Source organism: Cervus canadensis, chromosome 8 (genome assembly GCF_019320065.1).
Source record: "Cervus canadensis isolate Bull #8, Minnesota chromosome 8, ASM1932006v1, whole genome shotgun sequence".
In the NCBI taxonomy this organism is placed as follows: domain Eukaryota; kingdom Metazoa; phylum Chordata; class Mammalia; order Artiodactyla; family Cervidae; genus Cervus; species Cervus canadensis.
Genome location: NC_057393.1, coordinates 65756647 through 65774502, shown reverse-complemented (window position 1 = coordinate 65774502; position 17856 = coordinate 65756647). Strand labels below are relative to the sequence as shown.

General features: G+C 53.1%; 1 protein-coding gene across 10 annotated transcripts in view; it reads left to right on the top strand.

Annotated features, from left to right (window-relative positions):
- Nucleotides 1-17856, top strand: part of CDH23 (cadherin related 23) — a 433939-nt gene that overhangs the window by 300440 nt on the left and 115643 nt on the right. For 9 of the 10 annotated variants that reach the window (XR_006270872.1, XM_043476661.1, XM_043476663.1 and 6 more), the window contains 6 exons: nt 98-203; nt 1748-1875; nt 6610-6682; nt 8626-8742; nt 12467-12579; nt 13852-13959. Coding sequence is in view for 9 of the 10 variants with exons in the window: in XM_043476661.1 (XP_043332596.1) it covers nt 98-203; nt 1748-1875; nt 6610-6682; nt 8626-8742; nt 12467-12579; nt 13852-13959 (645 nt within the window). In the remaining variant the exon portion in view is untranslated. Of the gene's footprint in view, nt 1-97; nt 204-1747; nt 1876-5588; nt 5840-6609; nt 6683-8625; nt 8743-12466; nt 12580-13851; nt 13960-17856 lie in introns of those variants that run through there. The other variant, XM_043476665.1, reaches the window with a different exon arrangement.

The following is a 17856-nucleotide window of genomic DNA, read 5'->3' as shown; positions in this document are numbered from 1 at the left end:
GGCACTCAGAGAGGGGCCAGCCCTTCCTTCCTCCCACCTTCTTCTGGCCCCAGTGTCACTGAAAGCTCATGGGCCCTGTTCATCATCTTCCTTCCAGGCAACGGATGAAGACTCCCCTCCCAACAACCAGATCACCTACAGCATCGTCAATGCCTCCGCCTTTGGCAGCTACTTCGACATCAGCGTGTATGAAGGCTATGGTGGTACGCGCAGGAATGAGGGCCCCGCCTGGGGAGGAGGTCGACAGGTGGGAACAGGGCTGCACTTCACACCTCTCTCAGGAGGGGGCCCTTCTGCCTCCCAGACACCCTGGACCACTTGGGGAGCTGCCTCACAGCTCCTGTCATCTGGAGCAGCACGTGGCATGGGGTCACCTTTTCATAGACTCAAGATCTGTGTCTCCGATCAGCCAGATCTTTGAATCTTAGTTTTGTGGCCAGCTGGGCTTAAGTTACCACCATGAGTGGGGTCTCTATTAAGAAAAGGTGTCTGGGCAGATCTGCGGTGTGTGTGAGATGTGGAGAGGCTTACTAGCCAAGCTTCCCCATCATTTGGGCCTGCTGTGGCTACTGCCCAGCCCTTCCTGGCAGTGGCCTTTCCCTGCTCAGCCAGGCACAGTTCCATACTCTGGAACTTGCCCCACTGTGGGTCCTGAGCCCAGGAGCCCAGGAAGGAAATAGCAGCAATAACCTCCAGCTCCAAGATCCCAAGAGACCACTTGTTTTTCTTCTGAGGCCCAAAGACAGGGCAATTTGCTAAAGTCACACATCAAAACTGTCCAGGCAGGCCCTTGTGATCTGGCTCTTGGTGGCCTTTCAGCACCTGCCTCCCCACCAGAGTCCAACCTCTGAGGACCACTTGCACCCTCTCCCCTGACAGGGGCCACCTCTGTGTCTTTGCAGAGTCTGCTCCTTCCGCTGGGAAAGCCCTCCTCCCAATCCTTTTGCCCTGCTTCCCTTTTACCTTTGGCTAGCTTTAAGATCATTTGGATGTCCTCTCCTCTGCGAAGCTTCCCTAATGCTGGAAGATGAGCTCAGTGTCCCCAAGACAGAGCAGATGGGCACTGGGTGACTCTGAGTGTGGCAGTCACTCCTCCTCCTACCCCACAGTTGTGTCAGAGACATGTACCTGCAGCAGCTGCATCCTGACTCAGGATGCTACAGCCTAAGGACCTCTTAAGACCTGTGTCCCCCTTTTAAAAGCTGAGCAGTCCCACACCTCTGCCCACCCTCATACCTCACCACTTTCTCAGCAAGAAGAACCCTCCTTGGGTTTTACATTACTAAAGTGGTAATTGTGTTTCTGTTTCCCAAATAGAAAGTGGCAGTTTAATATTGTGGGTAATACCTTTGCAGACTACCCATGCCCCCACTCCCAAGCCAGTGCGTCTTCCCTCCCAAAACTGAAAATCAATGGCTTAGCATGAAAGAAAAAGGTAAGAGTCCAGGCATGTGCAGTGTGTCTCTGGGGAAGACACTGAACCTCTCTGAGCCTGCTTTCCTCATCTGTAAAGTGGAGCTTACATTACCCCTGAAATAGTTGCCACCTGCTGGACTCAACAGTGGGCCTGGCACAGATCAAGTAGTCAGTAAACCTCAATCAAGTCCATGAGGCTCTGGGAGTTCACAGGCAGGAGAGAAAAACCAGGCTGAGCCAGCCACACCCTCTCTGCCCAAAGGGGAGCCCCGGCCAGATGGGCATGTAAAGTCTGCTTACAGAGGGCCTGGGGCCTGTCCTGTCATTTCAGTGATCAGCGTGAGCCGCCCCCTGGATTATGAACAGATACCCAACGGGCTGATTTATCTGACCGTCATGGCCAAGGACGCTGGCAACCCTCCTCTGAACAGCACTATCTCTGTCACCATTGAGGTGTTTGTAAGTACCCAGGGGTGTACTGGCCTTGCTATTCTGGGGAATGGGGTAGTGAGTGTGCTCCCAGAGTGTTGGAGCCCTGCTAAAACCCTGTGTCCCCATGTCCTTGGCTGTCCCCACAGCTCAGAGCATTACTCAGACCGTCCCAAAGGTTGTCCCCTAGCAAACTGCCTCCCCGCTCGGCCAGGGATGGCACAGGACCCTGGGACCCAAGGATAGCCTGATGGTCCTGCTCTAATTTCATTTCAGAGCCTCAGGACTCCCTCTGGGGTGGAACAGGAGCTGGGGCTCATGCAGGGAGGTAATGTCCTGTGTTCCTTCATTTATAGCCACATTCCGTGAAGTTCAAGGGAATTCCTAGAAGGTCATCTTCTCTCTTCTGTCTCTCTCTGGGCCCCTCTTTCTTCTTCACTTCGTTTTTCCATTCCTCTGAAGATCTAAAGGGGCCTGAAACCAAACCACAGCTTGTCTGACACGAATATCAAGCACACCTTAGTGCTTTCCGTGTCTGAAATTATCAGTCACTGAATCCATCACCACGCTGGTTCATTGGCCCCACACAACTCCCCCAGCGATTCCAGGGATGCAGATCATGGTCTGACAACAGGCCAGTGGGCCTTCCCGCCACCCCCCGCCCCGGCCCAGACACCCACACCCATCCCATAAAGCCTGCTGCCTGCGGAGACAGTGAACACATGCTGATGGGAGAGTTAGTGCATAACCGGCTCCAGGAGGATTTGATCAGATTGTCAGGTTAGGAGATTCGCTGTGATTTGACAAAGGCTCAGCACGCAGGTTGCCAGATGACCTTCCTATCCCAGCTGGCTTTGCCAACATCCCCTGGTGCTGCCTCACACCTGGCTTTATTGAGCCTCATCCTCTCAACCCAAGATTGAGCCTCCAGGGCTAGTCCTGGACAGGGGACCCCACTTGCTTACAGAATACGATGGGTTGGGCAGTGATGGAAAAGTCTAGGGTGATGGCTGGAGGAACCTTGCATCTGGGCATGTGGGAGCAGCATTTAGGGGGAGCAGGGGACAGAGAGGCTCTATGGAACCAGGTCCAGGAAATGGAAGGGCAGAGTCTAGGACCTTCATCTGACACTTCAGCCTCCAGGGGGTGGCCAGAAGGAGATCCTCAAAAACCCAAAAGCATACCTGCCTTTAACCTGAGACCACCCACCTGAAACCCAAGACTAAGAGCGGAGAAGTTGGGTGCACTTGCTACCAACCCTGACCACATCCTGGTATTCTTGCTTGCATGGCCCTGACCCTGATCACAGCCCCCAGTGCCCCCTTAATCTTGGCCACACTTGACCAGTCCCTCTACCACCAACAACACTGTCAATCAGAATCCTGCTCTGCTCAAGCAAGCAGTGAATTCTTCCTGTGGGTGCTGTGCAGTAGAGACCGGGGAGGGATATGAAGGTGGCTATGAATCCTGCTCCCCCACAAAGGGACACTGAATAGAGAGAGGAGCATGGCTTGGGAGGCGTAAGGCTTTGACACTCAGCTCTGCCACCCTCTAGCCATGTGACCTGGGATTCTTTTCCTCTCTGAACCTCAGTTTCCTCATCTAAAGAGTGGGGATCCTCGTGGTACTGCCTCATGATACTGTCGTGAAGATTAAGCGTGATCATGTGGGCGGTACTTGACTCCCGTAACATGGGCCATCTTACTGCTGGTGAGACGGACGTGTTCCAGTGGCAGCATCGATACACCAGGCTCTCTAATGCATAGCGAGTTCCAGGGAATTCAGCTGGGCAGAGAAGGACCTGCTCTAGACTTTTTGGAAACAGATGTGAAAGAGGGTGAGAGTAGGGGAGGTTTAGGGAAACAAGTTGAAGTGTTCCATGCTACCCAGGTATGGGCACATAGCATTGACCAAATGGAAATTCAAACTTCTTGAGCTTCGTGCTATGCCAGCTGCTTTCACGTTACACAGGCTCTCTCGATCCCACTCTGCAGACGAGGCAGCTGAGGCTCAGGGAGGGAGCATAGCTGGTGCAAGGTCACCAGTGCCTTCCTCGCTTTCTGGCTGGTAAGTGGCATTTGAATTTACCTCCAGTCCTCGTTAGCCAAGATTTGAACTCCGACTAGTCTGACTCCTGAGCTCATGTTCTACCCACCACACTGCTAGGCTTGGAGGCTTGGACATCCCAGTCTTCATGTGACTGAGACCAGTGTGCCTCAAAGGTTATGTGGATTCCCCAGGTGTCTTAAAATGCAAATTCTCACTTAGCACATCTGGGGAAGGGCTGAGGCTCTGCATTTCTACATGCCCCCATGAGACACTGATCCTTCTGGCCAGGGAACCACTCTTTGAGTAGCAGGGCCTTCAAAAATCTGCCCTTGTGGGATCCTGAATCCCAGGGACTGCCCCAAATCCCAACTTGCTTCCCAACCTGTGGTCGGCTAAGAAAGGACCTGGGAAGAGCCTCTCTCTCTTTTTGCCTCAACCCCTCACATGGAGCTGGATCAGGAAGTGAATGGCCCAGAGACAGAACTGATCTTTTATCTACTGTGAATAGAAGAGTGACCAGCAGCCTCCGCCTCCCTCCCTGATACCAGGGAGTGGGGGGTCTCCATGTCCAGGGGCAAGGGAGGGCAGGAGTCCACCCGGCTGCTGTCCTCTCAGCAAGCCAGCACGTGCCCTGGCCTGGAGCCACCGCAGTCCAACAGATGGGGCGCTATTTTCAGATTTCCTCACAACCATCATGCAGGATAGCAGGGACCCTGTACTTCCCTTCTGGGTCTGCCCTGGCCCGTGGCAACAGGGCAGATCTGATAACAAAGACAGGTACCACCTTGACTGTGAGTGAGCATCATCTCTTGAGCAGAGCTTTGGGACCGTGCAGTCACTTGTGTCTAAGGACCACACTTGAAAAGGTCACCGCCTCTGGGTTGGTTTTTCATGTGGGTGATTTTTAAGTAGCTGTCACTTGGCTGAGCTGCCTCCTCCCTCTTCCAAAGGGATTTTCACTCAACAGAAAAAAAAAAGCCCCAGTAGAGATGAAGGAGTTGATGGCAGCATTTACTGCTCAGGTTGGGGGTGGGGAGAGGCAGATCAAGGCGACAGGGCTGTGCAAGGAGGGGGCGGGCATGGGGGCCAGGTGATTCCTTTTCATCCACTGCTTGTTGGTTTTTAATAAAGAAGTCAAACTCAGTTTGTAGATTTCCCATTAGGGGACAATAAGCTTTTGTAGAGGGAGCCGCTGAATTAGAACTAATAGCGAATGTAGCACCAGGATCCGGGGAAATATCAGCGCTAATAAGTTTCTGCCTCATGCTCTGTCACTGACATTCTCCGCGCCGTTCCGTGCAGCCAAGCAGAAGGCTTAAATATATACATATATGGGGCACTCGTGCCCACACCAGGGATGACCAGGCATGCGGCTGGGCATCAGACATCAGGTGGGGTCTCACGCTGCCATTTCTCTGAGGCTGGGGAGAGGGACAGGTCAGTGGGAACCACTGTGTGTGGTCCAGAGCCAGGGGCCAGATTAGGGAACAAGAGCACTACACTCTGGGCACTGCAATCCCAGCAGGATGGGAGCCTCTGAAGTCCCAAGGGGTGTGGACAGCCGGATATCAGGCCGTCTCCTTCCTTTCTAATTTATTTTTTAAATTTACCTTATCAAATAGTTGATTTCTAATGTTGTGTCCAGGCCGCCACCTTCTTCCTGTTTGCTCAGCCGGAAGTGAGTGACTCCAGCAGAGTGACTCACTACAGGAGCCTTTCCCCCAGAGGGCTCCCAGTCCAGGGGAGAAGTGGGCCCCTGGGAGTCTGCCTCACTGAGAGCTGAAACCTACAGACTCCCCAGGGGGCTACCACCCAGTCTACCCCCTGAGCTCCATGCTGGGCTCTTGGGGAAGGGCGGAAGGCACCACGAGCCATGTGGGCCAGCGAGGCTTCCTCCAAGAAGAAACAGGGAGGAACTCTCCCTGAGTGATTGCAAAAGTGGTTGGTGAGTACTGAGGGCCAGAGTCTTGAAGGGTAGGAAAGTCCTCCTGATTGGAGGAGCTGTTGGGAGCAGGAAGAGGCTGGGGCCCAGGCCCCGCCCTGCTGGCTCAACTCATTGACCTAGAACTTTCTTCTGGCCACTGGTGCAGGCTGGGCCTGAGGAGGGATTGCTCCAGAACTGGAGCTGGGGGTTCTGGACCAGGTTTGCTCAAGCAGGTGGAGGTGCTGCTGTTCTTGCGTGTGTGCTGAGGGGTCCGAAATTCCAGCTCTGGGAGCCCCCTGCCTGCTATTGCATACTTCAGTATCTTCTGGGCTGAGATATTCCTTTCTCCCTTCATTTCTAAGAGGGTGAACATTGATAGGAGGGTTCCTGGAACCTTCTACTAGCATCTTGGTGGAGCTGGATGGGAAGGTCCAAGTGTGGGGTTGATGAGCTGAGGTTGAGAGAACTGGAGTGAACTTGGAGTTCAGCTGGGAGACCGACAGGAGAGCCAGGTGAACTGGGAGTTACGGGCAGTCCCAACTGGAGCCTCATTCTCCATCACTCCGGCCATCATCATCTGTTCTCGACTCCCACAAGTTTCTCCAAGGCCTGTCCTGCCACTGTGAACTGTAGCCCAGCTGGAGGGTCACCTGATTGCCTCGTGACACCCCACCTGGCTCCATGACACACAGGTCAGCAGAGCTCCTTGGTGCCGGCCGTGTCCAGCCTCCCTGCAGTGACCAGTCCAGACTGCCTCCCTGGTTCCTGAAGCCTGTGCATTTTCTTTCCAGGATGAGAATGACAATCCTCCCACCTTCAGCAAGCCTGCCTACTTCGTCTCTGTGGTGGAGAACATCATGGCAGGTATGGCCCAGGTCGGGGAGGCCAGCAAGCACAGCAGGCCAGGTCAGGGTGCAGGCCTGACCTTGCACACAAATGCCAGAGGCCCCTGCCCTCCCTGTGTTTCCCACAAGTGGAACCTCTGGACATGTGTGGTTGTCCACTAGCCGGCAGTTTCTTCCAGAGCACCGACTATGTGTGGACACTCTGCTGGACGCTTGGTCCCTGCACCCCCTGTAGTTAGTTTTCCTTCAGGGAAGAGAATAATGACCAAGGATTAATTCAGCAACCTCAGGTAAACAAGAGTGCTCAGAAAGTTCCGGGTTTACGGGGTGTGAGGCCAGTCCCAGGGCCCGTGATAGCTGAAGGGGTCGCCCTGGAGGATAGCGTGTGTTCCTAGGTGAGGAGAGAATGCGAGGCTCCTCCCTGGGCCACATCTCAAGTACCAGGGCCCGCCTTGCAGACCCAGAGCCACTGGCTCCACACTCAGGCTCCCAGGCACCTGAGCTGTCCTCAGAGCAGGCCAGAAGCTTTACCCTTACACCCCGAGTGGATGTTCCGTGGGGGAGAGCCAGGTCAGGAATTGCTACAGCAGCTGGAGGGGTCAGGGTCACCCGGAGGAGCCAGGAGACAGCTGGAATCTGACAGCCAGAGTAGGGACAGTCGTAGGAGTCAGGGACACCTAGAGTCAGAGATAGCAGAGGAGTCAGGGAGCAGCTGGAACCAGAGGTAACCTTCCCTGGCACTGCCGGGCCTTCTGAAGAGACCTTCTAAAGGTACCCACCTGGGGTCTGATGATTTGCTGGACAGGGCCCAAGCTGGGCCCAGCCCACCTGCCACATGCCAGTCTCAGGCACCCCCTGGAGAACACCACTGCTGAAGCAGCCCCCCGCACTCCCCTCTGTCCCCAGAGACTCTGACAAGGAGAGGCCTTCACCTGCACTTAATCCTCTTCCATGTTGAGTGTGCTGGCATAAAGGCGTGTATCAGGGCAACGCTGCCTGTGCTTCTGTCAGGACAAGACTAGGAGTCAGATCAGAGGCCCCACGGCTACCCAAAGGGACCCAGAAAGACCTGACTGTCCACAGCCCCCTGCCCAGCCCTCACACCCCCAGGGACTGTTGATTCACCGGCATGATAGATACCGTGGTCTGACATGGGTCAGACCTGTGTCTCACCTGTTTTATCCCGCGGGATCCTCACCAGCCACCCAACAAGTCAGGTTTTATAGTTATACCCATTTTACAGAGGAAGAAGCTAAGGCTCAGACAAAGTAAGGCATTTGCCAGAGGTCCCACCAGATTCCAGCCAGGGCATGGTGACTCTAGAAGGCCACACACCGACCCTTCTCACCACCCTGCCAGAGCTGGAAGGAGGGAGCCGGAAGCCCTGGGGGGCATGGCTGTAGGAAAGACTGCCCTCAGAGTCTGGACAGGCCGCTGGAAAGGCTGAACCCCTGGCCCAGGGTTTCACAGAGATGAAGGTGAGGACCTTAACTGGGCAGTAAAGAGAAAATAAAAACCCTTACAAATTCTCCTTGTGAGCAAGATAAAATAAGACAAAAATTGAATACAATAAATGTAGAGTAATTTAATATGGAGCTTCATTTCTTTTTGAGTCAAAGTCGAAGCTGACCATTCTGAGCTCATTTATTGTGGTGGCCAGTCAGGGAGGGATGGGGTGGGGCAGTGGTGTACTCTGGGGCTGGACCAGGACTGAGCTGGGGCAGGAAGGGGGTGGGCCTGACCCCTCCCAGGCTCCACTCCCTCCCATGGAGCCTTGTTTCCACACCGCCCAGGAATCTGGGCCACAGGAGCAGGTGGTGGAGCCCACTGTCATCCCTGGATGGCCCCTGGGGCAGACCTCCTGCCCTCTGAGGTCTCCTCCACTTCCTGTGCCCTGTCCTGCTCCCAGTGCCTGGGGCTGTGAGCCCAGGGTGAGCAGACCCCACTCTTGTCTCCCGGAAGGAGCCACGGTGTTGTTCCTGAATGCCACAGACCTGGACCGCTCCCGGGAGTATGGCCAGGAGTCCATCATCTACTCCTTGGAGGGCTCTTCCCAGTTCCGGATCAATGCCCGCTCAGGTGAGCCCTGGTCCTCTGCACCTTCAGCTGGTGCTCCATACCCAGCCCGGGGACCGTCCTCTGGGCCAGAGTCTCCTGAGCACACCAGCATGGAGCACTTGGCTTTATCCCTAAAATATCCGGGTGAGATTACTGATCTTAAAAAAAAAAAAGATCACAATGTGAATTCTTTCAGCAAAGAATGTCTTTCAGTGGTGAAGAGTCATGTTAGGTTTAAATATGTTCCATTTCACAATTATCTGGCTAAACCACTGCTCTTCAAGGACACCTTTCTTCAAGCCTAAGTGTCTCAGTGGCTGACCTCATTCTCAAATCCTGGCTCCTGTTTCTAACATGAAGTGTGCCTCAGTTTCCCCACCTACAGAGGATACACATACTAGGGCTGTTGTGTGAATTCAGTGAGTCATCATAGAGAACTTGGAGTTGTCCCTGGCAAACAGTGAGTACTGACTGAGTTAGGTTGTTAGCATTATTTTCTTTGGTCTTTCCACCCTGGGGCCCCCATCCTCAGCTCCCTGCTCAGCCCGTATAACTCTCCTTTCTTCTTCATTTCTCCATATGCCTCCCTCCAGCTTTCTGTCCTCCTTGAGGCTGGGAGGGAAGCAGGGCAGAAAAAAGCAGCAAGACACCCCAGACTTCTAAGTCAGAAGTTGGAAAGGAATGAGAGGCCTCTGAACATTCATTCATACCTTCACTCAGCTGTCAGTGGGGGTCTGTTATCCGCCAGGTGCTGTGCTGGGTGCTGGGGAAACAGGATGGAATAAGACATGGCCTCAGCCTCATGGGGTTCCAAGTCAGCTCACTGGATGTGCAAGGCTCCCCACTTCCAAGTTCTCCTTTATGTATTAGGTAAGGGAACTTGTAGATGCTGAGCAGGCCAACCCTGAAACCTCAGTGGCTTAACACAATTGAACATCTAACATAAACACAGCAGTCCAGTGCTATGTTTGGTGGACAGTCTTCCATATGGTGATTCGGGGACCCAGACTCCGTCCATGTTGTGGCTCCAGGGTCACTGCAGAAGGGAAAAGGGAATGTGGGATATTGTGCAAGGAGATGTTTATGGGTCAGACCTGGAGGTAACAGACATCACTTGTGCCCACATCCCACTGGCCAGAACCAGGCAATGGCCCTGATAAATGCAAGGAAGGCTTGGGGAACATCATAGTCCCTGGCCTGGCAGCTCCTCTCCAGCAATCATTCTGGCCTGGGAATGGAGCAGGAATCTTTGATGGACACTGGCCATCCTTGCCATGGGTGCTCAGCGGCCCAGCAGGGCATCTAGTCTTCCCATTATCTGTGCCTCCGTGCTCCAGGTCTGCCTTCAGTCTCTTTCACCCCACTTCACCCCACTTTCCTGGAAGCTCAGGGAGCAGATGGCTGGTGCTGACGTGTACAAAGACTTAACACATCCAGGGCCACCCTGCACCTCCTGTTCCACCTCTGACAAAGCCGGTGCCTCCCTCTGTCCTCTCAGGAGCCTCCACCCTCAGGAAGTCTGGGGAGCTCAGAGTAATATCATTAAGGAATATTAACCAGGCACTCAGCACTGTTCTAAGTGCTCTGACCAACATCACCACCGCTCTGAGACAGGTCTTAGCTTCACGTCATCCCCGTTTTCCTTACAAGGAAATTGAGTTAGAGGAGAGGTTAAATCACTGGACTCAGGATTCACAGAGCCTGAACTTCTGACTCCAGAGCCCAAATTCTCAGCACTCTGTTCTGTAGAGCCGTGTGCCACCCCCAGATACAGTGGCGGGCACACTGACCTTTCAGCACCTACCCTGCCTCCCCAGTCAGGGACTCCATCTCTACCCTGGGGTCTTTAATAATGACTTGGACATTTTCTTACTGCCTTAACACGACTCCTTCAGCTCCAAAGGCGTAAGCGTTTTCCTCTGAGCGCCTTGGTCAAATTAGCCAGGCCCACTCCACAAAGGTGGCCTTAATTGGATCTAATTTCCCAGACAGGAGGAGCCATCTATCATGCCGACAAGTTCATGTTTAAAACTTTTTAGAGATTAATTTCTTCCTCGCCCTGCCAATTAATTGACAAGAACCCCAGCAAGGAGTGTCTTGGCAGGCAAACGATTGCCAGGCTTTTGATCCTGGTCTCAGCACCTTCAGTGCCCTGGCCCCCAACCCCAGCTTCCTTATCATGGCAGGAAGCGGAAATATGAGAGTGGAAGGGTCCTAGGGACCACTGGCCCAGCTCCCTTATATTGTGGTAGAATAAACCAAGCACAGAGAAATTAAGTAACCCGCCCCAGGTCACACAGCTCAACCAACGGGGATAGCACACAGTCCTTGCCCTTGGAGGACCCTCACAGTCCCTTGGAAGGAAATGAGCATTTTCTGAATGTTAGAAACTTCACCTATAGTTATTTAATCCTTACAAAGCTCTGATTTGGAAGCATACTAATCTCTTTTAGATGAAAAAACTAAGGCTCAAAGAAATTAATTAGCTTTCCCAGGCTAAGCTCCTGGAAAGAGCAGTCATCAGAAGTGACACCTGGACTTCACTGTCCCCAGAGCACTAGCTCTTTCCAGTGGCCCTCGTGAGATGGTACATGGCCCGGTCACCAGACCGCACTGAAGCTGGACTGTGCTGCCTCATGCCTGCTCATGAGAACCAGTTATGTACATCTCTTCCCAACTCCAAGTTCAGTGCTACCAAGTGGGTAGCTTCAAATGGGCCCTGGTGGGAATATTTATAACCAGGGAAATCGGCAAATGCCCTTTTTTTCCCTTGGGGATCCAGTTGTCAAACATTTACTGTAACACCACTACCAAGTGACTTCCATATTTTAGTTATACCAAAACACAAAGAAAAGCCAAAAACAGACTGACAAAGATAATGTGGTGGTGGTTTAATCACTCAGTCGTGTCCGACTCTTTCACGACCCCATGGACTGTAGCCCGCCAGGCTCCTCTGTCCATGGGATTTCCCAGGCAAGAATACTGGAGTGGGTTGCCATTTCCTTCTCCAGGGGATCTTTCTGACCCAACAAAGATTATGGTCTATTTTAAATGTTTATATTTAATAGAATAACTTATTTATACACTAAAAAATTCAAAGCATTGTTACATACAGGGTAATTAAGGAAACTATTTTATAGCTATTAATATTAAATCTCAACCCATTATAGGTTGAGCTGTCTAGAATGAGCCATGAGTTGGAACATGCGTGAAACATTCGGCGTGTTTCAGTCCTGTTGTTGTATTTCTATAACCAAATGAATAAACAGTGCCAGGTGCCTCTCTAATTTAGAACTAAATTAATCCCATATCAAGCCTATGAGATGGGCCCTAATATTGTTCCTTTTTAACCAGATGGAGAAACTGAGGCACAGGGGATTTAGGTAACTAGTTCCAGGTGATCAAGCCAGTGAGGTAATGTCCGCAGCCTAAGTGAGAGGTCCTTTGTGACTGAGCTTGAGGCCAAATGACTCTCCTGCCCTATTTCCAGCCCCTAATCCTGTAATCTGTCTCGATTTCCCGCATCTGAACATGCCTCCTCCTCCTAGGGTTACAATGCCCAGCTCTGGGATTCAGGTTCCCAAGTCATGGCTGCTGTGCCCTGTGAGGAGCATCTCACCACCCCTGATTCACACAGGTCACTTGATCTTGCAAGCATCTCTCTCACGCTGTGCTCTCTCCCTCCTTCCCCATTCCCTCCCTGGCCCACCCAAACCATCTCTCACGCACCCTTCTCTTATTGCAGGTGAAATCACTACCACCTCCCTGCTTGACCGTGAGACCAAGTCTGAGTACATCCTCATCGTCCGGGCAGTGGACGGGGGCGTGGGCCACAACCAGAAAACCGGCATCGCCACTGTGAGCATTCAGCCAGCCCCTGCCCCTAGCTCCCCACTTGCCAGCCAGGCTGCCGCCTCCAGCTCATCTTCAGCTTGTATCACTTAGGCCCCTGGACACTTGTGTACCGAGGCAGTGTGAGGCCTTGTGGGCATGGAGGGAGGGTGGCAAGTACCATTTCGTTGTCAGCCAAGGTCAGCCCTGGGGCCTTTGCAGCTAGGGAAAGAAAGACATTCCCACCTGGGACATGGGGGTGCTCAGGAAGAGCAAATACTCTCTCCTACCCCCGAAGACCAGCTGGGCAGAAGGCATGAGCCCCATAACCCCCTCCCTGCCCTGGCACCAGCCAAGAAACAGGAGGAAGGACTGCCAGGAAGAGCGGCTCAGAGCAGGAGGCAGGGCCCTGAGGGTTCCTGGGGGCCTGTCACCACCCACCCCTCCCTTGCCGTGCTGAGAAATGATGCCCAGGTTTCCCTCCCATGAGCAGGTAGGACCCGTGAAGCCCAGAGCCCCACCCAAGGCCTTCCTGCCTCTGAGAGTAGAAGCTAGAAGAGAGCCATTAGAGGGTCCTAACTGAGCTCTTTGCTGCAATTGCTGCAGAGGAGGGTGGGGTGAGACATTCATGCTGTGGGGCAGAAAGCAGGAAGAGCAGCTGACAGGCCGCTCCGGCCACTCCCCTCCTTATCCTCATGTGCTCTCTTGCGATCCATCTGGAGCCCCCTCTCCTCAGCCCTCACCCGATCCCCAGCAGCTGCCCCCATTCTTACCCAGCCAGAGGGGCTGGGGGGACTGTCACCTGGCCAGCCACTTGGCAGAAAAATCCACGGTGCTCTATTCAGTCATGAGAGGCCCTGCTAATAGGACTCAGAATTCTATAAATAATTTACCTGGGTGGCAGGTGAGCAGAGAAATTGCTTGGCTTGTAGCTGAGACTAAAAGGGGAAACTCTGTGGATCCTATCAGATGTCCCACCACAAACCTCCCACACCCTGTCAGTCACCTTCAGCCAAGACTCGGGGTGGACAGAATGCATCCCAGGTTGTAGGGACCATTTCAGGGATCATTTCATCCATTCCTCTATCTCCTAATGGGACAACATCTAAGCTCCCTGAAAGGTCTAGGCCCCCTCCTGTCCTTGAAAGCCCAGGATCTCTCCTGAGGCCCCCAAAGTGGGTGGAGCTGGTGGAATTAGTGCCACGGTGCCCATAGGCATCTGAGTGAGTCCCCAGCGTGGGCACTGTCCTTGCACAGCTCAGCTAGGTGCATCCCACAGTGCCCCTTGTGGCTTCACAGGTGAACATCACCCTCCTGGACATCAATGACAACCACCCCACCTGGAAGGACGCTCCCTACTACATCAACCTGGTGGAGATGACCCCTCCAGACTCTGACGTGACCACGGTAAGTGGTGGGGGGGAGCAGAGCTTCCAGGTGGCTGTTCGAGGAGTGTCTGCCTCTCCCTATGGGCCAGCCAGTGTGGAGCTGTTTCCGAGTCAGCTCTCGGAGCAGAGTTCCGGATGTTCTCTTGCATGGTGAAAGATAACCAGAGTTGGGGGAAAGCCCTCACACAGTGCTTGGAGACAGCAGGCTCCAGACTTTGTCAAAAGGAGCACTGGCAGCCCAAGGACAGTGCCCGAGGGGCTAGGGCTGGTTCAGCTCGGGGTCACCCTTACCCTGGGACCCCAGGACTCTGGCCACCCCCTCAGGAGAGCCCCCCCCAACCTCCCTTGACAAGGCACAGGTACCCTCCCTTTCAAATCGCACAAGCTTCAGCCCTGCCCCCATCTCCTTCCTTATTCCTCGGGACTTCTGTCACTGCAGCCATCAGTCTGGATCAGCAAGCCCAGGACTGCCCCAGCAGGGGGCTCAGAGCTCACCCAGGGACTTTCTGGCGTGAGATGTTGCAGGTTTGCACGGGCTCCTAGGCGTGCTGCATGTGGGGATGTGGCTCAGGATAGGGAGTGAGAGACACAACCAAAAAACCTCAGGGCGTCCAGAAAGGAGAGCAGCGTCCTGGGGAAGCTGAGCAAAGCGGGGTCAAGCATCCCACTCTCTCTGTGCTGGGATTCATATTTATGAGGCTTTCTCTCTCCCTCATGCTTGCACCCCATTTGGCCTCATTCAGACAGCTTTCTGCCCCCGTGTGCAGCCCCACAGACACCAGCCACCCCTGTGAGCCTGACAGAGCACACGCTCAGATGCTCAGTCATGTCAGACCCTTTGTAACCATGTGGACTGTAGCCCACCAAGCTCATCTGTCCATGACATTCTCTAGGGAAGAATACTGGAATGGGTTGCCATTTCCTTCTCCAGGGGATCTTCCCCACCCAGGAATTGAACCTGGGTCTCCTGCATTGCAGGCAGATTCTTTATCAACTGAGCCACCAGGAAAGTCCCCATTTATTGAATGTCTAGGACATGCCAGCTGCTGTGCTAGGCACGTCTCACGGATTCTCTCATCCTCATGGGGATCCCACATCATGGCAGATGGATTCCCTGCTTCCACTGTACGATGGAAGGAATGGAGACTTAGCGTTTGAGGGACTTGCCCAAGATCACAGAGCTTATGAGATAGTGAAAGATCATGTCCGTACTCAAACCCGGATCTGACTGACTTTGAAACTGCCTGACCTCTATCCCTCTGCTGGCTCAGGGGCGCTCTGACAGGTGGCCCAGGTCCTGAAAAACTGGAGAACTCGGGTGGGATGGGAGAAGGGATAGAAAACTTTCCTATCCAGTTCTTCAGGAAGGCTGCCCCACCCTGAGGGCAGGCAACCTCAGACTGGTGATGCCTAACCTCCCCACCCCTACCCTCATCACCCACAGGCAGTAGTGACAAGGTCTGCCAGGTCTCAGTGGAGGAAGATGTCAACCTGGAAGGAAGGACAGAAAGAGAGGGGTTGGCCTTCATGCCTGTTCTGTCTTCCTTTCTACATGTTAATGATACGAATGACTCTCAACTCTGGGCAGGATCCCCTCCCAGGGATTCCAGTAGGGTGCAGGATCTGGAATCTTGTTTTCTCAAAGTCCCAGGTTGGGGAATCCTTCCAGCTCAAAGCCAGACTTGGCAACCACTCCCAGTTCCAATGGGCACTCTCTGCTGCCACCTCATGGGCACTAGGACTCTAGACCAGGATTAACCCCAGCCAGAGACTCCAAAAAGCTGGGACAGAATGCCCACCTCTGAACACCTATCGGGTCAACTCTTACCTTTGCTTTACATGTCTGGGAAATTCCTCCCAGAGGAAACTGAGGGGAGAAAGTGGCTGCATGGGACAGCATTCAGGGGTGCCATTATTAAAGAGTCTACCTGCTGGTCAAAGAGTAGGTCTGCTGAGTTGGGAGTGCACTTTCTTGGCTTTAGGCATGTCCCAGATCAGGTCCCAGCCTTTCCTTACATCCTCTGTGCAGTGAGCAGGTGTGGACAGTGGGCCAGAGGCCTGCTGCCCAGTGTTGTCTCAGTCTCCAGGAAACCCCAGAAGCCTTCAGTGAGCACCTACTGTATGCCAGACTTGGCAGGCTCCGGAGTTCAGGATGCAGCAGGTCCTCTCTGCCTTCAGGGAGCCCCGTGTCACTCTTGGGCTAAAACACCCCTGGTTCCCATCTCACCCTGTGTAAAAGCCAGGGTCCTTACTGGACCTACCTGGCCCACAAGATCTGCCCCACTTTAACTCTGGGGAGAAGGACACGTGAGTCCACCCCTCAGTACTGAGTAGACGTGGCTGTCCACAGCCACGGGTTTGGGGCATCTCAGCTTTTCAGTGACTCATGGTAGTGTTTGAGACCTGAAGAAAAAAAAAAAAGTTACTGACTCAGAATTTCAAAAAGAACAGAGACAGAATTAAAGCTTGTTATATTAAACATCTGCCACATATGTTGTGACAACTTTAGAAATTACAATATTTAGGGTGTGTAAAAATTTCTTTGCGTTTAAGCATTTGAGGACAAGTTGTGGGCTTGATTTTCTAGAATTCTGGAGAATTTTTTTTGAATGTGATGATTTGTCCGGATGCCAGAAATCAAGAAGCCCATACATTAACTGAGCTTGTTATAGCAAAATAATTTCAAAAGGAATAGTCATAAAAATTCTTTCAGATTTTATAGCTGTGAAATATATGTATGTGTGTAGAGGTGGGTATGTTGTAATACCTTATGGGGGCCCCCTGGGAACTTCTAAGGTCTCATAATGGCCCTGAGTGAGGTAGGATCTGTGGCTGGGGTTCGAGAAAAGTGGTCTTTAAGGAGGGAACAGCTCACCCAGAGGTGACATCAGGGGGAGGTGATATTTCAATGGAAAAGAAACCAACCTACCTTCTGACTCATCTCCCACCCGCCTTCGCCTTCGCAGACCCACCACACACCCCCAGCACACACAGGACTTTCAGCTTCCCGAACCTGCTGAATTCCTTCCCACCTTGGAGCCTCTGCACAAGCTCTTCCAGCCCCACAGGGTGCCCCCTTCCTCTACTCCACCCCTCCCCCACACCCCTACTCTTCCCACGGCTGGCTCATTCTCCTCCACCCGTCCCAGCTTAAAATGCCACCTCTCTACACGCCATTTCTTTCAGAGCTGACTCCACAATCTGTGTTTAGGTTGCTTGCTTATTAAGAGGCAGTGTAGCTCAGTGATTAAGTGAGAAGCCTTTTCTGCTACCAAAAGGTCTGGGCTCTAATCCCAGCCATACCACTTACCAGCTGTGTGACCTTGGGCAAGTTACTTAACCTCTCTGTGTTCCAACCTTCCTAAGTAGAAAATGGGGATAAAGTCTCCATTTGATAAGACTGTGGTCATATTTAATGAGTCAAAATACACAAGGTACACTGGCACACAGTGAATGGTCAGCAGATGAGAGCTGTTGTCACCATCAGCTGCCTCCCCTGCTGGAATCAAACCTGTCTCGTTCACAGTTGAGCCCCAGCGCCTAGCACAGTGCCTGGCACATTATAAGGGTTCAGTATGTGTGAATGAGAGCTTTGATGGACTTGTTCAACTTTCTTCCCCATCGTACCTAGCACCCCACTCCAACAGATGGGGTCGAGTCTTCCTTGTCAGAGGGAGATGAGGGCATGTGGCCTGGGACTTTCCCAAGGGCCCCTCTAGTGAGGGCCCTAGCCACAGCTTCTAAAGCCTGAAGTACAGGGTGATTCCAGTGTTTTTTTCTCTTCAGAGCTGTGTGCAGACGAGCGTGTGCCATGTTCCCGTGCACTGGGAGCTGGCCAGGCACGTGTGTGTGTGCCCATGCGCACCTACACCTGCATGGGCATGAGCTTGCAGAGCGGCTGTTCTCTGTTTGCAAG